The following is a 12,656-nucleotide window of genomic DNA, read 5'->3' as shown; positions in this document are numbered from 1 at the left end:
CAACATTAATTGCGAAAAATTAAATATTTTTACAATGTTGTAGCAAAACTCGGTTGGTTATTGTTGAAGGATGATATTTGTAACTTGTAAGCATTCTTAGAAGTTTTTATTGAATGGATATTGCTTTTAACAAATATGTTCTAAAAGACTATCATAGTATAATAGATATTCTTATTTGAATATATAATCTAAATTTGTGTAATTAAAATTCTTATCTGAATGAGATTAGCATTATATAACATACATTTTTTTTCGTACATAGTTTCATATTTTTTTAAATAAAAACTCTATATTGATTTTCTTACTCAAGTCAAGGGGCAGGGTGGCACGTGCTAATTTTTTAAAACCCTAGAGCATGATAATACGGAAATACCCCTCCCCTATTTTATTCTTCCTTTTCTTTTCTTCAGTTCAGCCGCCCCCTTCCCCAACTTTTTCTCTCAATTTTTTCTGTCTTTTTTCTTGGAATCATTGGTGCGATTCACACACACACACACAGCAAAATGGAAGAAGAAGCTTTCTTCACTCAAATTCTTCAGTCTCTCTGATCTCTCTCTCTCCGAGTTTCTTCTCTTCGCTTCAGATCGATGAAGACCAACTGTAACGGATCTCTACTTCCCTGAACTTTCTTATATCTCAGATTCTTACATAATCGGTGAGATTTTTTTACACTTTAGGCTGTGTTTGTTTTGTTTCGTTTATACTGTGATTTTTTTTTTCAAGTGAACGGTGATTTTGCTTTAGGGTGATCTGTTGGAATCATCGGTGCGATTCACACACACACAAAGCAAAATGGAAGAAGGAGCTTTCTCAAGCTTTCTTCACTCAAATTCTTCAGTCTCTCTGATCTCTCTCTCTCTCTCTCTTCGAGTTTCTTCTCTTCGCTTCAGATCGATGAAGACCAACTGTAACAGATCTCTACTTCCCTGATCTTTCGTATATCTCAGATTCTTATATAATCGGTGAGTGTTTTTTACACTTTAGGCTGTGTTTGTTTTGTTTCGTTTATACTGTGATTTTTTTTTTTCAAGTGAACGGTGATTTTGCTTTAGGGTGATCTGTGTGAAAAGTTTTGAGCTTGTGGTTTTTATCGATTCTGAGTGTGATTTTATATGCCGATTCTGGGTGTGATTTTATATGCTTTGGTTTTTGCTTTATCGTTTGAAAGAGTGTGGTTTTGAAAATCTCAATACCCCTCTCTTTGAAAATCTCAATAACTACAAATAATAATAATTTCTCATAAGTTAGTCAAATAATTCATATATTCAATTTTAATGTGTTTGAGTTTGTTTCTTAAAACATTTTTTTTTTTTTTTTTAAAGTTCCAAGACTATCGTAAAAAAGATACGACAATGTATCCTCAGCTTGATGGTCAACATCTATGCCGAGTAGAATTAATATTTGAGCACTTTGACTTTGACTAAGTGATTTTTAAATGAAAAATTTTCCAGTTTATTTTTTTTATTTATATTTTTTATATTTTTTCAGTTTGTTTCTTTATTTGGAGTTTCTAATTGCAACAAAATGATATTTCTCAGCCCATTCACATAGTCCTTGATGGGAACTACTGCACACTAGGCTCATATGCAATCAAAGAAGTAAAATTTACTAAAGTAAAATGAAAAATAAAAAAGTAGATAATAAACTTAATAAAATGTTACAATTGCAACCAATTATAGACTTCTAAGGTATTGGAAGAATTTTGAAATAAATTATTTAATAAAATTACTATGATATGAGCTACCTCTCTCTCACACACATATATATGAACTTATTCCCACCTAACATGCTTATAAGACAAAAAATAAAATAAAATCATACTCCTATCGGGGATCCATATCAGTAATGGACAAGTCGTTCGCCGTATAAACTTCAGGTTCTTCGTTAGGAATATTTGCCACAATTGATTTCCTTCCAATAGAAAAAGCTGGTTTTTTAGGTAAAGGTAATTGTGTACTTTCATTTGTCAACATAGATAGCATATCTGACATGGTAGGGTGATCAATTGCACCATCTTGCACGCATAAGAGACTAACGTGAATGCATCTCAATACTTGATATTCGACACATGACTCCTTCATTGTCGGATCAACTAACTCTAGCCCTTTACCTTCTTGCCATAAATCCCATGCCTAAAAAACGGAACAATTATTTAAAATTTTGGAAACACAAAACTATAAAAATATATATGATCCAAAGTTATATATATATATATAATACGTACATATCCTACTAGATTGAGTGCATGCCCATCATCATAGGAAGCTGTTGTTTTTTCTACTGCACACGATTTCAAGCATTAAAACTCCGAAGTTATAAACATCTGATTTTATAGAGAACACACCCTCCATAGCATATTCGGGGGACATGTAACCGCTACAAGAAAACACAAGATGAACATTTTCATTTGAAAAAAGAATTGATGAACTTAAAAGAGTGGTAGGCTTTAGCATTATTTACTTTTTTATAGAAGAATAGTGTGTAGTTAACTTACTATGTCCCAACAATTCTATTAGTATTTGCTTCCACTTCATTTTGCTTGAAAATTCTTGCCATGCCAAAATCAGAAATCTTTGGATTCATACTTTGATCAAGAAGTATGTTACTGGCTTTTAGATCTCTGTGAATTACTTTCAACCTTGAATATTTATGGAGATAGATCAATACTTGAGCAATTCCTTCAATTATGTTGAAACGTTTCTTCCAATCTAGTAGCTTGCTTTGATTTGAATCTGGCCAATATAAAAGTTAAATCTGATCAATAATATACTTGATATAAAGTAATACTAATAAGGGTATAAATTTTATGAAGATAACTAATGAAGCCCTAAGATGAATAAAATTTAATGTTTTCCAAACCAAATAGGAAGCAGTTTAAGCTTTTATAATTATATTAATTCTATGAAGAAAACAAATCAAGCCTTAAGATGAAAAAAAAAATTTAATGTTTTCCAAACCAAATAGGAAATAGTCCAAGCTTTTGTTGGGCATGTATTCATAGACTAGCATCCTTTCTTCTCCAAAAATGCAACAACCCAAAAGCTTAACAAGATTCATGTGTTGGAGTTTAGATATGAGTATCAACTCATTCTTGAACTCAATTATGCCTTGTCCTGAATTTCTTGATAGTCACCTTATGGCTATTTGTTGACTTGTTAGCAATGTTCCCTATTGTGATGATCAAAAAAGGTTTAGTCACTGTTGGACACAAGTTAATTTATACATCTCTACTCAGAAAGTTTTTGGGGCTTACCATGTAGACAGGTCCAAAACCTCCCCCTCCAAGCTTTGTTTTCTAATGAGAAGTTTTTAGTGGCAACCTTGATACATTCGTAACTAAATTTAGTTATATTAGATCCATTCTTTCCATCATTTGGAAACTCACTCACATCATCAAATCTATTTGAAATCACTAAAATACACAATTCTTTTTCTTCCGTGGTTTCGTTATGTCCTGTATAAATTTACTTAAAATCAAAACTTCCATTTAAAGATAACAAATAATAATGAAAAAAGTGAAATGAATTATCTAACAAATTCAATTTATATGTGAATTATTTACCTTGAGGCACAACTTTTCTCTTTCTTAGTAGACAGCAATAGCACATTATACAAGAAAAAGTTACAAAAGTAATGGCAATTACAATACCAATCCATATCCACTTTCTTTTTCCTACAGGTCATAAACAGCCGTGGTTAGTAATCATTTCAAAAATTTTCTTTAAAAAAAATCGTATATTGACAGTGTTCAAATAGAATAGTTAAGTTTGAGTAGGAGCCGCTTACAATTAACTTGTTTGATACTTAAGTTAAAAAAAAAGGATCATTGGGCATGAGAAGTATAATAGGATGTTTATAGAATACTTATGGTGACTATTTTTTTTGCAGATTGTTTCATTTTATTTATTTATTATTTTTTTAGTAGAACTATGGTGACTTGATCCTGATCTGAATGGTCAAATCTTTGGTTATCTCCACATAGCGCATCATAAGAAGCACATAGGGACAAGAGTCGAATCAAAATGAATTTTGTGATAAGACAAGGTCTTGTTCTTGTACCATGTACCAAAGTTTTAAGAATACACTACTGTAGTGATTTGAGCATTTTTTTTTTAGACCAGCACCTGGTGCACATTATAAAGCCTACATTGTAGGCAATAATGTGGCATATCTCTATACACTTTTTTTTGTGTTCACTTTCGTTACACCAATTACTGAGAAGTGATTTTTTTACATCCTTTAGTCTATTATTATTGAAGGCGAAGATACACTCTCATAGAATTCAGTGGTCAATCATGGCTACCCACTTAATCCTTCTCAAATTTCTGTGGCTCTTCTTATCATCCTTTTGTACTTCTCATGCCCAATCCATCAAACTAGGCGGTACACTTAGCCCCTTTACTCCTCCGCTACATTCTCCAATTGGGAGGTTCAGTTTGAATTTCATTTTGTGGTCTAACATTTTTGAGAAAGACATTTTGCGGTTTAACTACACCTATTTAGGTGTAAGTCAAGCTTTTGCCGATGATACATTTAATCTTATATGGCGTTCAAGTCAAGGCATTCCTATTGCTAATGACTGTGACGAGGTTATTTTGGAAAACAAGGATGGAAGCCTTGAGAATTAGGCGCCAAGGTGGGATTCCTTTTACAATATGCTCTTTCGCTACCAACAAGATTGTTGTTACCTTATTGGATTCCGGAAATTTTGTCTTCAACGAAGTGTACTCCAATGGATCTACAAAGCGGGTGTTGTGGCAAAGTTTTGATCCTCTGGAGGACTTGCTTATTCCTGGAATGAAATTAGTTGTCAACCACAAAACTGGTCAAAGTTGGTCACTCACATCACCGTTAACTTCAAACATTCTCATTTCAGGGTGACCAATTTTGTGGTTGACACCTAATTTCATTCCAAGAATAAGCACATCCTCCAGAGGATCAAAACTTTGCCACAACGCCACAACACCCGCATTGTAGATCCATTGGAGTACACTTCGTTGAAGACAATTTCCGGAATCCAATAAGGTAACAACAGTCTTGTTGGTAGCGAAAGAGCATATTGTAAAAGGAATCCCACCTTGGCGCCTAATTCTCAAGGCTTCCATCCTTGTTTTCCAAAATAACCTCGTCACAGTCATTAGCAATAGGAATGCCTTGACTTGAACGCCATATAAGATTAAATGTATCATCGGCAAAAGCTTGACTTACACCTAAATAGGTGTAGTTAAACCGCAAAATGTCTTTCTCAAAAATGTTAGACCACAAAATGAAATTCAAACTGAACCTCCCAATTGGAGAATGTAGCGGAGGAGTAAAGGGGCTAAGTGTACCGCCTAGTTTGATGGATTGGGCATGAGAAGTACAAAAGGATGATAAGAAGAGCCACAGAAATTTGAGAAGGATTAAGTGGGTAGCCATGATTGACCACTGAATTCTATGAGAGTGTATCTTCGCCTTCAATAATAATAGACTAAAGGATGTAAAAAAATCACTTCTCAGTAATTGGTGTAACGAAAGTGAACACAAAAAAAAGTGTATAGAGATATGCCACATTATTGCCTACAATGTAGGCTTTATAATGTGCACCAGGTGCTGGTTTAAAAAAAAAAATGCTCAAATCACTACAGTAGTGTATTCTTAAAACTTTGGTACATGGTACAAGAACAAGACCTTGTCTTATCACAAAATTCATTTTGATTCGACTCTTGTCTCTATGTGCTTATGATGCGCTATGTGGAGATAACCAAAAATTTGACCATTCAGATCAGGATCAAGTCACCATAGTTCTACTAAAAAAATAATAAATAAATAAAAGGAAACAATCTGCAAAAAAATAGTCACCATAAGTATTCTATAAACATCCTATTATACTTCTCATGCCCAATGATCCTTTTTTTTTAACTTAAGTATCAAACAAGTTAATTGTAAGCGGCTCCTACTCAAACTTAACTATTCTATTTGAACACTGTCAATATACGATTTTTTTTAGAGAAAATTTTTGAAATGATTACTAACCACGGCTGTTTATGACCTGTAGGAAAAAGAAAGTGGATATGGATTGGTATTGTAATTGCCATTACTTTTGTAACTTTTTCTTGTATAATGTGCTATTGCTGTCTACTAAGAAAGAGAAAAGTTGTGCCTCAAGGTAAATAATTCACATATAAATTGAATTTGTTAGATAATTCATTTCACTTTTTTCATTATTATTTGTTATCTTTAAATGGAAGTTTTGATTTTAAGTAAATTTATACAGGACATATCGAAACCACGGAAGAAAAAGAATTGTGTATTTTAGTGATTTCAAATAGATTTGATGATGTGAGTGAGTTTCCAAATGATGGAAAGAATGGATCTAATATAACTAAATTTAGTTACGAATGTATCAAGGTTGCCACTAAAAACTTCTCATTAGAAAACAAAGCTTGGAGGGGGAGGTTTTGGACCTGTCTACATGGTAAGCCCCAAAAACTTTCTGAGTAGAGATGTATAAATTAATTTGTGTCCAACAGTGACTAAACCTTGTTTGATCATCACAATAGGGAACATTGCTAACAAGTCAACAAATAGCCATAAGGCGACTATCAAGAAATTCAGGACAAGGCATAATTGAGTTTAAGAATGAGTTGATACTCATATCTAAACTCCAACACATGAATCTTGTTAAGCTTTTGGGTTGTTGCATTTTTGGAGAAGAAAGGATGCTAGTCTATGAATACATGCCCAACAAAAGCTTGGACTATTTCCTATTTGGTTTGGAAAACATTAAATTTTTTTTTTCATCTTAAGGCTTGATTTGTTTTCTTCATAGAATTAATATAATTATAAAAGCTTAAACTGCTTCCTATTTGGTTTGGAAAACATTAAATTTTATTCATCTTAGGGCTTCATTAGTTATCTTCATAAAATTTATACCCTTATTAGTATTACTTTATATCAAGTATATTATTGATCAGATTTAACTTTTATATTGGCCAGATTCAAATCAAAGCAAGCTACTAGATTAGAAGAAACGTTTCAACATAATTGAAGGAATTGCTCAAGGATTGATCTATCTCCATAAATATTCAAGGTTGAAAGTAATTCACAGAGATCTAAAAGCCAGTAACATACTTCTTGATCAAAGTATGAATCCAAAGATTTCTGATTTTGGCATGGCAAGAATTTTCAAGCAAAATGAAGTGGAAGCAAATACTAATAGAATTGTTGGGACATAGTAAGTTAACTACACACTATTCTTCTATAAAAAAGTAAATAATGCTAAAGCCTACCACTCTTTTAAGTTCATCAATTCTTTTTTCAAATGAAAATGTTCATCTTGTGTTTTCTTGTAGCGGTTACATGTCCCCCGAATATGCTATGGAGGGTGTGTTCTCTATAAAATCAGATGTTTATAACTTCGGAGTTTTAATGCTTGAAATCGTGTGCAGTAGAAAAAACAACAGCTTCCTATGATGATGGGCATGCACTCAATCTAGTAGGATATGTACGTATTATATATATATAACTTTGGATCATATATATTTTTATAGTTTTGTGTTTCCAAAATTTTAAATAATTGTTCCCTTTTTTAGGCATGGGATTTATGGCAAGAAGGTAAAGGGCTAGAGTTAGTTGATCTGACAATGAGGGAGTCATGTGTCGAATATCAAGTACTGAGATTCATTCACGTTAGTCTCTTATGCGTGCAAGATGGTGCAATTGATCACCCTACCATGTCAGATATGCTATCTATGTTGACAAATGAAAGTACACAATTACCTTTACCTAAAAAACCAGCTTTTTCTATTGGAAGGAAATCAATTGTGGCAAATATTCCTAACGAAGAACCTGAAGTTTATACGGCGAACGACTTGTCCATTACTGATATGGATCCCTGATAGGAGTATGATTTTATTTTATTTTTTGTCTTATAAACATGTTAGGTGGGAATAAGTTCATATATATGTGTGTGTGAGAGAGAGGTAGCTCATATCATAGTAATTTTATTAAATAATTTATTTCAAAATTATATATATATATAATTGACCCATTTTTTCAACGATATGTAGTGCAACTGTGCAAATATTGTATAAGTCTTTTTATTCTCCATTTTTTTTTCTATACTATAGTTATATTATAGTCTATAGTTTACTATAATTAGTTAGAATAACTTTTAAAAAAATTTGAGCTTCAATTGGGACCACTATAAATAATAGAAGGTAATGATTGGATCCAGTGCATTCTACCCAAGCCGATTCTTGTAATATAAGTTATAAATTGTTTTCTTTGTGATAGTGAAATTTTAATTGCTTGTTAGGCCAGTTCAATATAATTGAAACCTAATATGATAGTTATAAGTGTTTTTTTTTAATAAACAAAAAAAGTGGGGTTTTTAAGTATACCAATTAAATAATATTTTTTTTTTCTAAAAAATCAATAAATTATATATATATATATATATTTATATAACATTTAAAAAAAATTCATTTTTATTATTTTTTGTAATACTAAGTTACATCTAACATTTTGTTATTAGGAATTTGCTAACATCTTATTTTCAATTTTTAAAATGACCAATTCACTTAATCTTCTTGTACTATGATCAAATATCAAGTAGAATTATCAATTTCAATTTTGAAAAATCTATTTCAAGTACTGTAAATAAAATTTTGTAAACGTGAAATTGGAAAAAAAAATATAGTTTTTAAATATAATCAAGAATTGCAATATTACATGTTTGAATGTCGTTATGATTGTTTTCTTTATTATCTTTCTATTGTATTATGCCATTATTTTTTGTTTAACTCTTTTTAATGAATATTTTTAAAAATCATTTGTAAGGTTTCATCTATATGCTTTATTATATTTTAAATTGCTAGTAACAAGTTTATCATGATATCTTGTTTGAAATTCAACCTCTCTCTCTTTCTCTCTCTCTCGTTTTTCACATTTGAAGTGATATTTTTATATTAGGAAATTATAATTAAAAAGTATTTAAAATAAGATAAACACTATCTAAAATGTAAAATTATAATATGAATTATATATCGGAGGCACTATTGCAACTTTACTTAATAATAGAATCACCAGATAGCCTTAACAGAACTTAATAAATTAATACTTACCAAACCAAGATTAATTTTATATAGAAAATCAAATATAATGGTTCAAGAGTAAAATTTAATAAAGGAGATGGAGATTTATTATTATTTTTTAGAATGAGTTTTAATTTATGGATAGCTAAAATCTAATTTTTAGATTTGATTTTGGCGTAGAGAGAGAGAGAGAGAGAGAGAGAGAGAGATTGTTTGATATGTAGTTGGGTGGAAGATTGGGTACCTAATATTGACAATATTTTGTGTGAAAAAATAAATTACAAAAACTGAAATCTCAAGTTGTTACGAGAAAGATAATCAATAATAATTCAACACATTGACAATTATTATTATTATTATTTTTGTAAAAATCTTTAAAATTTCAATCGGGTTGAATTTTATTGATTTAAAAATTTGGGAGTGTATTTGGAGGTAAGGGAAAGAGTGCACAATCTACATATGTTTTTTTTTCTTTTTAGTGAAAGTAATTATTGACCCACAATTTTAAGACATTTTTCTAATAGAGGTCCTAGCCAATGAACGAAGTGACCTAAGGCTAATGCCAGCCTTGGCCACTTGCTCTTGTGAATGGTATGCCACATAATCTTAATAACAACCCCAAGTTTTAGTATACCCATCGCTGTTAATATGTCAATTGTCATGTTCATGAAGTTTAAATCATCCTTCAATAAATGGTTCATTAATTATAATATCTTTTCCAAAGATTGCATGTATGAAGAGTCAAATTTATCTTTCATCAGAAGATTTCTTCCAAGATTGCACGAAATCTCCTTCTCAAAAAAAAAGAAAAAAAGAAAAAAGGAAGAAGATAAAAAAGAAGATTGCGTGAAATCTTGGACTAAAGTGCTTGATTTAAATCATCTGTCAATATATGATCATATGTTACATTATAATGTCTTTTCCTAAGATTGCAACTTGCATGCATGAAGAATCAAATTTATGTTTTGTCAGAGCCATGGTAGGTGTATGAGTTTTATTTCTTTGCAATTAATAAGTTACTAGGAACTTATATTACTACATAGCCACTACTTGCTCCTTGTTAGCGTTGGTCAGCCTAGAGACTTGTTGGCAAACCATAGTTTCGCGTTGGTCAGCCCCTTTGTTGTAGCCGACAGACAGGCGTTGTTTGGGTGGTCCTGCAATGGAGTTTCCCGAGGAGGTGGTCCCGATAGCAAGGATACTAGTGGTTAGTAATAGTTCCGCCAGTAATTATTAATTGCTTAGAGATAAAATGAATATGTTTAGTCGCTCATTATTTGTTGCTAAGACACACTTAGGTCAGGCACACACTAATCTGAACATGGAAATTTCGTGGCAGAACTATTACTAACCACAGATGATGAGCTGATACCAGTGATTAGTAATAGTTCTGCCAGTAATTATTAATTGCTTAGAAAGAGAATAAATACATTTATCAGCTCATCATCTGTTTGCTTGTTCACACTTAGGCTAGGCACACACTAATTTGAAACATGGACTATGATGATATAGTTGATGATGAAGGTTATAGTATGAAAGATATAGATGATAATTGGTCATATAGTGATATGGAATATGAAACAGATTCTGATTCTGACAGTGAAATGGATAATTATAATTACAATAACACAAATAATTGGAGTACTTTAATAGAAGATAAAATCAACCGACAGACTAATAAATACAACGATAGTTTTTTAGATAGAATCAATAGAAAATTAGAATCTTTGGAAAATATGGACAGATTCACTATATATACTAAAGTTGAAAAGAAAAATGATCGTTTTTTGGACCTCTATGAAAGAATGAAAGCTTTAAATTCACATTTTGAAAAAGAAATAGAATTTGGACCCCATCAAAGATCATCTTTTACAAAATCCATGACAGATAATTGGTGTATAAATAATAGTTTAAAAGAAGATATAGATAAGAATTTACAGATGTTAAAAGCAACTGACAGAAGAGTTGATGAAGAAATTGACCCAATTAAGGAAAGAGTAACACATATAGAAGATGAAATAAAAGATCTCACAAAAGAAAGAAGTACTATAGAAAATGACAGACTAAATGAAATGGTGGAAAAGCAAAACAATAGAGAAGTTTCTAGTTCAGTACAAATTATATGTAAAAAGCTAGACACAGATAGGCAAAATAGCCTAATAGAGACAAGCAAGAAAGAATCTCTACATGAGAAGTTAATAGATAATAATAAAGAAATAATAAAAAAAGGAATGGTAAAAGACATGAAAGAAATGTATGAAAGAATAGAAAACAATTCAAAGGATGAAACTCTACGTAAAGGATTAGATATAGGAAAAAACATAGTAAAACAAAGAAGCATGACAAAGAAAGAGACAAAAGATGATAGTCCTAGAAATAATGATGATGGTTTGAAAGAATTGTATGAAAGACAAAAGAATGAAATAATACGTAGGAAGTTAGATACAAAAGAGATAGAAAGAGATAGTGTAGTAAAAGCAAAAGAGGAAATAGTGAAAGAAGTAGTCAATAGAAAAGACAAAAAGTGTAATAGTTTAAGGGAAAAAATTGAAGAAAGACTAGAATTAATTGAAAGATCTATAATAGATACCCAAAATGATAGTTTGACAGAATTAACTAAAAAAATGAAAATTCTAATTTCACTTTTAGAAATAGACAGAGAAAGAGACATTACAGTTTTAAATACTACTGAGTCATTAGATAAAACTGACAGACATGTTAATAATACTATTTGTCATAAATGCAAATGATATGGACATACTAAAAAACAATGTGACAGACATAATAAAATTGTTAAACAAATTAGTAAATTAGAATTTGAGAAAGATATAACAAATGAATTAATGAAAATATTTAATGTTAGTAAAAAAGAAATAGATCAAGTAAAGAAAGAGTTAAAATCAACCAACCCACTTAAGATTAATAAAAGAAAAAGAAAACAAAAAGACATAATAATAAAACTAATAGAAAATCTACTAGATCACCATACAGACAAGAAATAATATTTATTAAAGTTAAAAGACTCTATAGAAATACCTATTGCTTGCATTAGGTGTAAAAAATATGGACACCATGTTACGGATTGTAGAAAGGAAGAAAAAGCCAAGAAAGAAAAGAAAGAAATGAAAATTAAACAAAATGGTGTAGAGATAAAACCCGTAGATCTACAAGATTTACTGACAGAAGCAAAAATGGTAAAAAAGGAAATTAAAGAAGAAAATTCCACAGACATAAATAAGCGAAATATTGACGAAATAATAAACTTAAAAGAATTTTATAACCCCACAGACAGAAAATTTGATGATAATGATGGTGTGGAATTAAACTAGAAACTTAGACCTTAGAACTGTACTTGTCTTCTGTCTTCTGAGTCTGTCTATTTATAGATAAAGTGAACTATGGTAAGTCTTTAAAAGTAACTTGAGTTAATTAAAGTGAACTCAAGTTAATCTGTCGGTAGAATCTTGAACAGTAAAGTCTATCTGGTAATATGCATGCTAGTGAATAGTAACTTTCTATCTGTGAGAATCTGCATGCGAATTCTGTCAGAATATCTTTCAAAATATCTTTCTGGATCTG

The 12,656-nt window shown here is 30.8% G+C and overlaps 1 protein-coding gene and 1 pseudogene across 1 annotated transcript; one reads left to right on the top strand and one right to left on the bottom strand.

The window, feature by feature from the left end:
* Positions 1–1,734: 1,734 nt before the first annotated feature.
* On the bottom strand, positions 1,735–5,105 carry LOC126721378 (G-type lectin S-receptor-like serine/threonine-protein kinase At1g11330; annotated as a pseudogene).
* A 2,022-nt stretch (positions 5,106–7,127) lies between these two features.
* On the top strand, positions 7,128–7,880 carry LOC126721377 (cysteine-rich receptor-like protein kinase 10). The gene is made up of 3 exons (XM_050424421.1): positions 7,128–7,216; positions 7,335–7,422; positions 7,575–7,880. Exons 1-3 carry the CDS (start codon positions 7,128–7,130, stop codon positions 7,878–7,880), a joined length of 483 nt encoding a protein of 160 aa, XP_050280378.1.
* Positions 7,881–12,656: the final 4,776 nt, after the last annotated feature.

The sequence above is a fragment of the Quercus robur genome, chromosome 4, assembly GCF_932294415.1.
Source record: "Quercus robur chromosome 4, dhQueRobu3.1, whole genome shotgun sequence".
NCBI lineage: Eukaryota > Viridiplantae > Streptophyta > Magnoliopsida > Fagales > Fagaceae > Quercus > Quercus robur.
The sequence above is the reverse complement of the archived record's forward strand: the minus strand, read 5'-3'. Positions and strand labels throughout refer to the sequence as shown.

Bases quoted from the DNA above. Each gene is read 5' to 3' on its own strand.
- LOC126721377 (XM_050424421.1), top strand. From the start codon at position 7,128: ATGAATCCAAAGATTTCTGATTTTGGCATGGCAAGAATTTTCAAGCAA. The intron at 7,217-7,334 runs GTAAGTTAACTA...GTTTTCTTGTAG, and splicing joins AATAGAATTGTTGGGACATA to CGGTTACATGTCCCCCGAAT. The intron at 7,423-7,574 runs GTGTGCAGTAGA...TCCCTTTTTTAG, and splicing joins GAGTTTTAATGCTTGAAATC to GCATGGGATTTATGGCAAGA.